General features: G+C 46.9%; 1 protein-coding gene across 2 annotated transcripts in view; it reads left to right on the top strand.

The window, feature by feature from the left end:
- The window catches only part of dna2 (DNA replication helicase/nuclease 2), a 180,869-nt gene that overhangs the window by 64,496 nt on the left and 103,892 nt on the right, over positions 1-12,481 (top strand). For both annotated transcript variants that reach the window (XM_072478779.1, XM_072478780.1), the window contains exons 4-6: positions 663-846; positions 1,355-1,503; positions 6,770-6,901. In XM_072478779.1, coding sequence (XP_072334880.1) covers positions 663-846; positions 1,355-1,503; positions 6,770-6,901 — 465 coding nt within the window. The remainder of the gene's footprint in view (positions 1-662; positions 847-1,354; positions 1,504-6,769; positions 6,902-12,481) is intronic.

Raw genomic sequence — 12,481 nt, forward strand, 5'->3', positions numbered from 1 at the left:
GCCCTGTAAAAGAGCCCAAAAGTCCGTTCCAAGCGGGAGCTACCGAATATGCAACCTAGCTCTGCATAGCCGCACCCGGAAGTCAGCACCCCTGTTTTTAATGGCTCCATCAATGCTTGAGGTGCCTTCAGCTGCTTCGGTCCTAAATATCTGGAATTTCCTCCATATTTCTACCTTGCTTCCTTCTTTTAAAATATATAATCTTCATTGTCACAAGTAGGCTTACATTAAAACTGCAATGAAGTTATTGTGAAAAGCCCCTAGTCGCCACATTCCAGTGCCTGTTCAGGTATACAGGGAGAATTCAGAATTACCTAACAGCATGTCTTTCGGGACTTGTGGGAGGAAACCGGAGCACCTGGAGGAAACCCACGCAGACACTGGGAGAATATGCAGACAGTGACCCAAGCCTGGACCCTGGAGCTGTGGAGCAACTGTGCTACCGACCTGCTCTAAGATTCTTTTAAGATTTATCTCTTTGTCTAAGCTTTTGGTCTATTACTGTAACTGGACTTCTGTGGCTCCATGTTCAATTTTGTTTTGTAATGCCCCTGTGAAGTGCCTTGCGACATTATATTATATTAAAGATGCTATATAAATATAAGTTGTTGTAGCTGTTGAATGAAATTGGATATATTTTGCAAAATTCTTGCCCCTTTCAGGGAGACTGTTGAGGTCAAAGTCGGGGATACGGTTCACGTTGAAGGCGAGAAGCACTTGGATACCTGGGTAATAAGTAAGGAAGCTGGGTACTTCGTTGTGAGCCCAGACCACCTTATTTCTGGGACTAGCATTGCAAACAGCATCCGGTGCATGCGGAGGGCTGTGCTGAATGAGAGATTTAAGGTCAGTCTTATAAACCATATCCTTCTGAGGAAACATTCAGCTCATGTACTACAATCCCAAATCTTGGTCACTGTACCTTTTTCTTTAAATTCCCTATTTTCCCAACCCAAATAATATATCTGTTTCTAGAAGTTCCCAAGTCTGGAATAATGTCCCTGCATCTGTAGGTTTCTATCTCTCAACTTTTGATCACTATTCCATAGCTCCAGCCCTCTTTCTATCGATTACTGACCCCCGGAAACTGGTCACATTGTCTTGTGATTTCAATTGCCATGGCTACCTGTTATACCACAACTCGCTTGTTAATCAGCAGTTGGAATGCCAGTGACTGAACTCTATCTCCTCATTCATAGTTTTACATGCGCACACGCACTGAGAATTTGAAGCCAGGGGAAGTTTAATTATATTGTCACATCTGGTCATGTTGTGCAGACCAGCTAGTGTGCACTCAAGTTATGAACCTTTCAGCATTCTTTGAATATTTTTATTCCTTGTTTTTGATTTCAAGGCCTGTGAAAAAGGAACGAGACAGATGCTAGTTGGCACTTTAGTTCATGAGATCTTTCAAAAAGCAGCAATGAGCAACAGGTTTACACAGAAAGCACTGGAAGAAATTACCTCTCAAACAATCTACGCCCCAAAGTACCTGGGAGAGATGTAAGCTGTGTTTGTGTCTCTACTTTTGGTTTTAGTGGAAATGTTTTACCTGCTAGAGAACTTAGAAATGGTTTTAATATTTGTGACTTTGAAGTGCAGCTTCCTTCCCTGTCTCAGTGGATGAGGATACCACCTTGTCTGATGCATCACAAGTCTGGTTTCTAGTCTGTTGAACTGATCTCATCCACCGCAATGGGCAAACTGTAACAGTACCCTCGTTCTCTGAGTGGAGGAAAGAGAAAATAATTGGGCCCCTTCTTGATTTGTACATGAACACTGATCATGTGAACTGAAGATCAGATCATCAGCCACGACCGCAATGGGCAGCTCCTGTCGCACAGCAACCAACCCCTCAGGTGGGGGGTGTGTCCCTCGAACATACTGGGAATGAACGATTGCTCCAGGATAAACGAGTCATGCACACCGTCCGGGTAACGGGCGCAGACGTGCAGGATCTTCATCTGGTGGTTACAGACCACCTGCACTTTCATGGAGTAGGACCCCTTCCTGTTCATGAACACTGCCCTGTTATCCGCTGGTGGCCGCGTGGTGATGTGCACCCCATCAATCACCCCCTGTACCATGGATATCCTGGCCATGGCAGCGAAGCCTGCTGCCCGGGCATCCTGGTGGGCATGGTCCACAGGGAACTGCATGTAGCGCTCCGCAATGTCAGACAGGGCGTCCGTCACTGCACGGATGCACCTGTGCCAAGATCATGATGGGGCTGGATAGGGAGTCGGTGAAGATCATAGAATCCCTTCAGTGTAGAAGGGAGGCCATTTGACCCCTTGAATCTGCACCGACTCTCCGAAAGAGCACCCCACCCATGTCCACTCTATATCCCTGTAACCCAAGCAGCCACCAAGGGGCAATTTAATATGGCCAGTCTAGCATGGCCAATACACGTAACCACATCTTTATAGAATCATAGAAGTTTACAGCATGGAAACAGGCCCTTCGGCCCAACCAGTCCATGTCGCCCAGTTTTTACCATTAAGCTAGTCCCAGTTGCCCGCACTTGGCCCATAACCCTCTATACCCATCTTACCCATGTAACTATCTAAATGTTTTTTAAAAGACACAATTGTACCCGCCTCTACTACTATCTCTGGCAGCACATTCCAGACACTCACTACCCTCTGAGTGAAGAAATTGCCCCTCTGGGCCCTTCTGAATCTCTCTCCTCTCACCTTAAACCTATGCCCTCTAGTTTTAGACTCCCCTACCTTTGGGAAAAGATGTTGACTAAAGATGTTGACTATCTACCTTATCTATGCCCCTCATTATTTTATAGACCTCTATAAGATCACCCCTAAGCCTCCTACGCTCCAAGGAAAAAAGTCCCAGTCTATCCAGCCTCTCCTTATAACTAAAACCATCAAGTCCCGGCAACATCCTAGTAAATCTTTTCTGCACTCTTTCCAGTTTAATAATATCCTTCCTATAATAGGGTGACCAGAACTGCACACAGTATTCCAAGTGTGGCCGTACCAATGTCTTGTACAACTTCAACAAGACGTCCCAACTCCTGTATTCAATGTTCTGACCAATGAAACCAAGCATGCTGAATGCCTTCTTCACCACCCTGTCCACCTGCGACTCCACCTTCAAGGAGCTATGAACCTGTACTCCTAGATCTCTTTGTTCTATAACTCTCCCCAACGCCATACCATTAACTGAGTAGGTCCTGGCCTGATTCGATCTGCCAAAATGCATCACCTCACATTTATCTAAATTAGACTCCATCTGCCATTCGTCGGCCCACTGGCCTAATTTATCAAGATCCCGTTACAATCCTAGATAACCTTCTTCACTATCCACTGTGCCACCAATCTTGGTGTCATCTGCAAACTTACTAACCATGCCTCCTAAATTCTCATCCAAATCATTAATATAAATCACAAATAACAGTGGACCCAGCACCGATCCCTGAGGCACACCACTGGTCACAGGCCACCAGTTTGAAAAACAACCCTCTACAACCACCCTCTGCCTTCTGTCGTCCAGCCAATTTTGAATCCAATTGGCAACCTTACCCTGGATCCCGTGAGCTTTAACCTTCTGCAACAACCTACCATGCGGTACCTTGTCAAAGGCTTTGCTAAAGTCCATGTAGACAACGTCTACTGCACTGCCCTCATCTACCTTCTTGGTCACCCCCTCAAAAAACTCAATCAAATTTGTGAGACATGATTGTCCACGCACAAAGCCATGCTGACTGCCCCGAATCAGTCCTTGCCTCTCTAAATGCTTGTAGATCCTGTCTCTCAGAATACCTTCTAGCAACTTACCTACTACAGACGTTAGGCTCACCGGTCTGTAGTTCCCAGGCTTTTCCCTGCTGCCCTTCTTAAACAAGGGCACAACATTCGCCACTCTCCAATCTTCAGGCACCTCACCTGTGGCTGCCGATGATTCAAATAGCTCGGTTAGGGGACCCGCAATTTCCTCCCTAGCCTCCCACAACACCCTGGGATACATTTCATCAGGTCCCGGAGATTTATCTACCTTGATGCGCTTTAAGACTTCCAGCACCTCCTCCTCTGTAATATGCACACTTCTCAAGACATCACTATTTATTTCCCTTAGTTTCCTAACATCCATGCCTTTCTCCACCGTGAATACCGATGAGAAATATTCATTCAGGATCTCACCCAACTCTTGTGGCTCTGCACATAGATGTCCTTGTTGATCCTTAAGAGGCCCTACTCTGTCCCTAGTTACTCTTTTCCCCTTTATGTATTTGTAGAATCTCTTTGGATTCTCCCTTGCATTATTTGCCAAAGCAATTTCATGTCCCCTTTTTGCCCTCCTGATTTCCCTCTTAACTCTATTTCGACAATCTCTATACTCTTCAAGGGATCCACTTGATCCCAGTTGCTTATGTACGTCATATGCCTCCTCCTCCTTTTTGACCAGAGTCTCAATATCTCGAGTCATCCAGGGTTCCCTACTTCTACCAGCCTTACCCTTCACTCTAAAGTGAATGTGCTTACCCTGCACCCTGGTTAACACATTTTTAAAAGCCTCCCATTTACCAGCCGTCCCTTTGCCTGCCAACAGTCTCCCCCAATCTACCTCTGCAAGTTCCTGTCTGATACCATCAAAATCGGCCTTGCCCCAATTAAGAATTTTAACTCTTGGGCCAGACCTATCATTCTCCATAGCTATCTTAAAACTAATGGAGTTATGGTCACTTGTCCCAAAGTGATCTCTCACTAGCACCTCTGTCACTTGCCCTTCCTTATTTCCCAAGACGAGGTCAAGTTTTGCCCCCTCTCTAGTCGGTCCATCCACATACTGAATGAGAAATTCCTCCTGAATACACTCAACAAATTTCCCTCCATCCAAGCCCCTAATGCTCTGGCTGTCCCAGTCAATGTTGGGAAAGTTAAAGTCCCCTACTACTACCACCCTATTATTCTTGCAGCTATCTGTAATCTCCTTACATATTTGCTCCTCAATTTCCCGCTGACTATTTGGGGGCCTGTAGTACAGTCCTACCAAGGTGATCTCTCCCTTCTTATTTTTCAGTTCCACCCATATAGACTCAGTGGGCGAACCCTCTGATATATCCCCTCTTAAGTACTGCTGTGATGTTCTCCCTAATCAAAAGCGCCACTCCCCCTCCTCTCTTACCTCCTGTTCTGTCCTTTCTATAGCATCTGTACCCCGGAACATTGAGCTGCCAGTCCTGCCCCTCCCTTAGCCATGTTTCAGTCATAGCTATAATATCCCAGTCCCATGTGCTCGTCCATGCCCTGAGTTCATCCGCTTTGCCCGTCAGGCCCCTTGCATTGAAATAAATGCAGTTTAATGTAGACCTTCCTTGCTCTCTGCCCTGCTTTCTCAGGATGTGGAGATGCCTGCGTTGGACTGGGGTGAGCACAGTACGAAGTTAAAGTCCAACAGGTTTGTTTCGATGTCACTAGCTTTCGGAGCGCTGCTCCTTCCTCAGGTGAATGAACTGCTTTCTCGGGTCATGCTTTACACACTGAATTTAGACTGTGGGAGGAAACCAGAGCACCTGGAGGAACCCCACGCAGACATGGGGCGAACATACAAACTCCACACACAGTCACCCCAGGCAGGAATTGAACCTGTGAGGGAGCAGTACTAACCACTGTGCCACCATGCAGCCCTCAGTGAGCATGGTGCTGGCCAAGGATGTGGAATGGGTTAAATAGTCATGAGAGATTTGGATTAGTCCAATCTGGAGGTTACGATATTTCTCCTCTCCTGGTTTGCTATTTTTCTCTTAGTCCAGTTTCCTGGCCTTGCGATGACATCCCAAAGAGTTCAATTTGAAGGACTCCAGAATTTTAACTATAGAGGTTGATAAGTACTTTCCAACATTGGGTGAATATTAGATTTCTTAAGCAAAGATCCAGTACAGACACATAGTCACCATTTGTGCTGTAAATATTTCTGGAAGATTTTGGTGCTTAAAAGTATGCGAATAAGGACATGGGGAGTCCACGCTGAGTAAATAAGAAACAATATGTACACTACCCTGTAGACCCCAAGCAGGTTCCTGTTCTGCTCGGTACTTTAATGGCTGACCATTTATGCATTGGTTAATTGAGATACCCCTGCTCCGAGCAGTGGAGCTCGTACTCCGCAAGGAGCACAGGGAAGATAAGCATTCACATCCATAATTTCCGTGAGGATATTACAATGTGTATAATCTGATGACCCAAGTACTTGGTAATACCTTATGGTGAGTGCCATGCATGACGCACTCAATTGTTACATTGCAACTGGTTGTCCAATTATTCCTGCTTCATGGTCTATGTTTGCAGGTGAATCCTTGCTGCATGTTCTAGTATTTAGTGACTTCCATTGGGTTAGGGCGGGACAGCTGTGACTTCCATTGGGTTAGGGCGGGACAGCTGTGACTTCCATTGGGTTAGGGCGGGAAGGGAATGACTTCCATTGGGTTAGGGCGGGAAGGGAATGACTTCCATTGGGTTAGGGCGGGAAGGGAATGACTTCCATTGGGTTAGGGCGGGAAGGGAATGACTTCCATTGGGTTAGGGCGGGAAGGGAATGACTTCCATTGGGTTAGGGCGGGAAGGGAATGACTTCCTTGGGTTAGGGCGGGATGGGAATGACTGGAGTGACTTCTTTGGGTCATAGGGAAGAGAGACCAAAGGTAATATTCCTCTTGCTGCCTCGGGATACTCATTGGATAAATTCACTGACTCATGAGGGAGCCCATTTCAATCTTTAGACTGATATTGAGTTGTTTTTTGAAATACAGGTATAGCTTGAATCTGAGTCAAGTGGATATGATGCAAGCAGTCGGTGAATACCTCCCATCATTGGTGACCTGGGCTCAAGATTTCATGGACAGTTCTGCTCAGTCTGGCATAAAGCAGTTGCAGCTTAAACTGTACGTGATGTTCCATATCTATTACTCTTGGTGTACGGGTTGGTACATTGAGCAAGCAAAGTGTGTAATTGAAATTCAATTAGATAGAATCTTCACAAACAGACCGTTTAGTGCAACTTGTCTTTGCTGGTGTTAATATTTGTGCTCTAATGCCTCTATATATGAAGTGCAGGATCATGTATGCCGATTTAACCACCTTAACAACCTGCCCCCAGTGACATTTTTAAGTTTCAATTTCATAAAATCTAGTTATTTTTAAAAATTTTATTTATTTTTTAATTTAAAATACCCATTTGTTTTCCAATTAAGGATCAATTTAGGGGAATGGCACCGTGCCATAGAATCAGACTCCGAAACAACCTTCTTATGGACTGACCTGATTAATACTACACTCCTGTATGCTTCACCCAATGCCTTATGTGTTTACACTGTGAACCTTGTGTTGCCCTATTATGCATTTTCTTTTTTTTTTCTTTTCATGTGTTAAATGATCTGCTTGAGCTGCTCAAAGAAAAATATTTTTCACTGTTCCTCAGTACACGTGACAATTAAAAAATCCAATGCAATCATAGAAAAGTTACAGCACAGAAGGAGGCCATTCAGCCGATCTTGTCCATGCCAGTTCGAGGACGCCCAGTGTCCTTTCTAATCCCACCTTCCTGCACCCGGTCCATAGCCGTGTTGCCTAGAGCACTTATGGTGCAGATCCAGGCACCTTTTAAGAGTTTAGGGTCTCTGCCTCCACCACCAAGCCGGACAGCAAATTCCAAACTACCACTACCCTCTACGTTAGAATGTTCTTCCTCATGTCCCCTCTACACCTTCGCTACTTGAATCTATGTCCCCATGTTCTAGAATTCTCTACTAAGGGAAACAATTTAATCCCATCCACCCTACTTGTTCCTATCACGCCGATGGTGTTCGCCAGTCAGCATTGTACGAAGCAGAGAAACAGTAACCCTGAATGTAAGGAAAGGATTAATCAAATTGATTTGACATTAGTGAATGTTATATCAGATTTCTCTGTGTTGTAGCAATAAATTTTAGGCTTTTGTGTTCAGCGAGGAATTAGAAATCAATTTAGATGCACTGACCACTAAACAGTTGAATTAATACCTACCTATAAAGCTGTGATCAGATTAGTCTGAAAACCTATTTAAAAGACAGTTCCGTTGAATAGCTGTAGATAGTTGGTAAGGAATTCTGCAGAAGAGAATGTCTGAGAACAGAGCAGGTTCCGGTGTTAAGAAGGTCCTCCGCCAACTTGAGGATGAGGATTTGACCAAGCAGGTTAGGGAGTGTAACTAAGGAGGGGAGTTGCACTGGTCTATGGAATAAAAGAAAGTTCACTCAATAATGCAGAAATGTGTGAATTGCCACATAGGGTTGGGAGAAGGGTGTAAAAAGTGGGTGAAAGAGCAAATACTTCAGAATTTCACTAATATCTGATCAGCTCAGCCAGATGCACAAAACATTGCGCTCGAGTTCTCCGGCTAATACTTACAAAATGTATCATAGGCTCATGTGTCAAGCGTATGTTTAATCATTATTAATTATTGTCTGTTGTGTTATGTAATTTGGAATAACACAAGCTGCCTCTTGATGCAGTTTTGAGCAAAAGATGCTCCAGACTTTGAAGTGAGTTCAATGTGTTTTATTGAACTATTAGCACAGATCTCAGTGAGTTCAACTCTTTGCTAATCTAAATGCAGTAACTCAGTCGAACTGAACCAGCCTGGCTCTAAGCCACGTGCTGGGTGTGATGCTGAGGATACACCCTATCTCACTCTGTACATGTTGATCTGTGGAAAGAGGTAGGGTGTGAGTGCCTCATCCCTTTTATAGTGAGATACCATCCCTGAGTGTCCCAACTGCTCATTGATCGTGTCCTATTCTGTGTGTTCATTAGCTGCATGTTTGCATATCATGACATCTTCCCTTTTTTAAAATGTTTTGTTGGCGTACGCGAATGTATTTACATGTGAATGAATCTGTCTAACGTGACTGACGGAGGACAACAGAACAGAGCAAACAAAACAAATGTTCACAAGTCCAGTCTCTGAGGCTTGCGCCTGATCCTGGTCGACCGCTGGAGAGGTGGCGGAGGGGACGACGTTGCCTTGACAGGCGGGATGGAAGCCTAACTGGTGACCTCGTGGCGCGAGGTATCAGGAGGTGGCAATTCAACATCTGGAAATGGAGGAGAAAGTGGTTGCAGGCAGGCAACTTTGCGCAGTGCCCGTCGATTCCTTCGCACGATGGAGCCATCGGCCATACGTACAACATAAGAGCGGGGCGTGGCCTGACGAACAACGACAGCCAGGGCAGACCACCCACCATCCGGTATCTTGAACCTGCCGGGGATAGCATGGACAGATCGGTGGCATGGGCATCATAGCCCTGCTTTTGACGGTCTCTGAGCTGCTGCATCTTCTGCAGCACCGGGAAGTGATCCAGGTTGGGCAGGTGTATGGCGGGAAGCGTCGTTGTTCATCAGGAGTTGAGCCGGCGACGTGCCAGTGGACCATGGAGTCGCCCTGTACACGAGCAGTGCAAGGTGTATGTCGGAAGCAGAGTCCGCGGCCTTGCAGATGAGCTGTTTCACAATGTGCAGCCCTTTCTCGACTTTTCCATTGGACTGCGGATAGTGGAGGTGACATGTTGGAAATTGTATGACCTGGCAAACGTGGACCATTCTCGACTGCTAAAGCACGGGCCATTGTCGCTCATGACGGTGATTGGAATGCCTTGCCTTGAGAACGTTGCCTTCCAGGCTTTGATGACGGTCCGAGAGGTGAGGTCCGGGAGCTTCAGCACCTCGGTAATTTGAGAAATAGTCGATGATAAATACGTAGTCTCGACAAGACGCATGAAAGAGGTCGACGCCAACCGTTGACCACCGAGAGGTCACTATGTCATGCTGTTGGAGTGTTTCCTTGTTCTGCGCTGGCTGGAACCGCTGACAGGTAGCACAGTTCAGGACCATATTTCTGATGTCCTGGCTGATGCCGGGCCAGTAGACAGCCTGCCGGACTCTGCGTCTGCACTTCTCGACGCCCAGGTGTCCCTCATGAATCTGGCGCAGCACCAAGCTCTGGAGACTGAGCGGAATGACAATCCTGTCCAGCTTGAGGGGTGTACCATCGCCGTCAGGTCATCCTTCACATTGTAAAATTGTGGGCACTGCCCTTTCTGCCAGCCATTGGTGAGGTTGTGGATGACGCGCTGCAAGAGGGGGTCTTTGGCTGTCTCATCATGGATGAGATCTACCTTCTCATCTGTCGCCGGGAGAGTGCTAGCACACAGCTGCACCTGCGATTCGATGTGCTGGATGATCTCCAGCAGCTCACTGGGCGAGGTGATGGAGCGGGACAATGCATCAGCGATGATGAGCTCCTTGCCAGGTGTGTACACCAAGTTGAAGTCATACCTCCTTAGTTTAAGCAGGATTCTCTGCAACCAAGGCGTCATGTTGTTCAGGTCCTTGTGGATGATGTGGACCAGAGGCCTATGATCAGTCTCGACAGTGTATGTCGGCAGGCCGTAGACATACATCATGAAATTTTAGAATGCCGATGAGAAGACCCAAGCACTCCTTCTCAATCTGTGCATATCTGGTTTCAGTGGGCATCATCGCCCTTGATGCGTAGGCTACTGGTGCCCAGGATGATGTGTCATCTCGTTGAAGCAACACCGCACCGAAGCCATCCTGACTTGCATCTGTGGATATCTTTGTCTCCCGGTCCGGGTCGAAGAATGCCACGACTGGTGCAGTGCTGAGCTTGGCTTTCAGCTCCAGCCACTCTGTCTGATGTGCTGCCTTCCACTCAAAGGCAGTTGACTTTTTCACCAGGTTGCATAGGGCCGTGGTGTGTATGGCCATGTTTGGAATGAACTTGCCTAGAAAAGTGACCATACCCAAGAAGTGCAGCACCGCTTTTTGGGCCTCTGGGACCTTCATCGCCTCGATGGCTATGCTTTGTCTGTGTCCGGGTGCACACCATGCTGTGAGATCTGGTCGCCTTGGAACTTGAGCGTCGATGTGCCAAAATAACAGTTGGACCTGTTTAACTTTAGGCCATTCGCATGTACACGGCGGAATCCCTTCTAGAGACCGGACACATGTTCTTCAGGGGTCGTGGGCCATAGGATGATGTTGTCCACGTACACACGAACCCCTTCAATGCCTTCCATCATCTGCTCCATGATGCGATGGAATATCTCCGATGCAGAGATGATGCCAAATGGCATGCGATTGTAGCAGTATCTGCCAAAAGGTGTGTTGAAGGGGCAGAACCTTCTGCTGGACTCTTCCAGCTGGATTTGCCAAAATCCCTGTGATTCATCCAATTTGGTGAAGAAGCACGCTTGTGCCATCTCGCTCGTGAGTTCCTCCCGCTTCGGGATGGGGTCGTTTTCCCGCATGATATTCTTATTGAGATCCTTGGGATCAATGCAAATGCGCAATCTCCCGAAGGCTTCTTTACGCACACCATCGAGCTGACCCAGTCAGTCGGTTCGGTGACCTTGGATATGATGCCTTTTTTTTTTAAATAATATTTTATTGAAAATTTTTGGTCAACCAACACAGTACATTGTGCATCCTTTACACAACATTGTAACAATACAGATAATAATGACCTTTTTAAAATTTAAACAAAAACAACAACAAATAAATAAATATTAAATAACAAAAAATAAAAACTAGCCCTAATTGGCAACTGCCTTGTCTCAGGCCACACACCTCCTCCCCCCCCCCCCCCCCCCCCCCCCCAAGTCCTGGGCCGCTGCTGCTGCCTTCTTTGTTCTCCCCTATCTATCTTTCCGCAAGATATTCGACGAACGGTTGCCACCGCCTAGTAAACCCTTGAGCCGACCCCCTTAGGACGAACTTAATCCGCTCTAACTTTATGAACCCCGCCATATCATTTATCCAGGTCTCCACCCCCGGGGGCTTGGCTTCTTTCCACATTAGCAATATTCTGCGCCGGGCTACTAGGGACGCAAAGGCCAAAACATCGGCCTCTTTCGCCTCCTGCACTCCCGGCTCTTGTGCAACCCCAAATATAGCCAACCCCCAGCTTGGTTCGACCCGGACTCCTACTACTTTCGAAAGCACCTTTGTCACCCCCATCCAAAACCCCTGTAGTGCCGGGCATGACCAAAACATATGGGTATGATTCGCTGGGCTTCTCGAGCACCTCGCACACCTATCCTCCACCCCAAAAAATTTACTGAGCCGTGTTCCAGTCATATGTGCCCTGTGTAATACCTTAAACTGAATCAGGCTTAGCCTGGCGCACGAGGACGACGAGTTTACCCTGTTTAGGGCATCTGCCCACATCCCCTCCTCAATCTCCTCCCCTAGCTCTTCTTCCCATTTCCCTTTTAGTTCGTCCATCATAGTCTCCCCTTCGTCTCTCATTTCCCTATATATATCCGACACCTTACCGTCCCCCACCCATTTCTTTGAGATGACTCTGTCCTGCACCTCTTGTGTCGGGAGCTGCGGGAATTCCCTCACCTGCTGCCTCGCAAAAGCCCTCAATTGCATGTACCTGAATGCATTCCCTTGGGGCA

Source organism: Scyliorhinus torazame, chromosome 16 (genome assembly GCF_047496885.1).
Source record: "Scyliorhinus torazame isolate Kashiwa2021f chromosome 16, sScyTor2.1, whole genome shotgun sequence".
In the NCBI taxonomy this organism is placed as follows: Eukaryota; Metazoa; Chordata; class Chondrichthyes; order Carcharhiniformes; family Scyliorhinidae; genus Scyliorhinus; species Scyliorhinus torazame.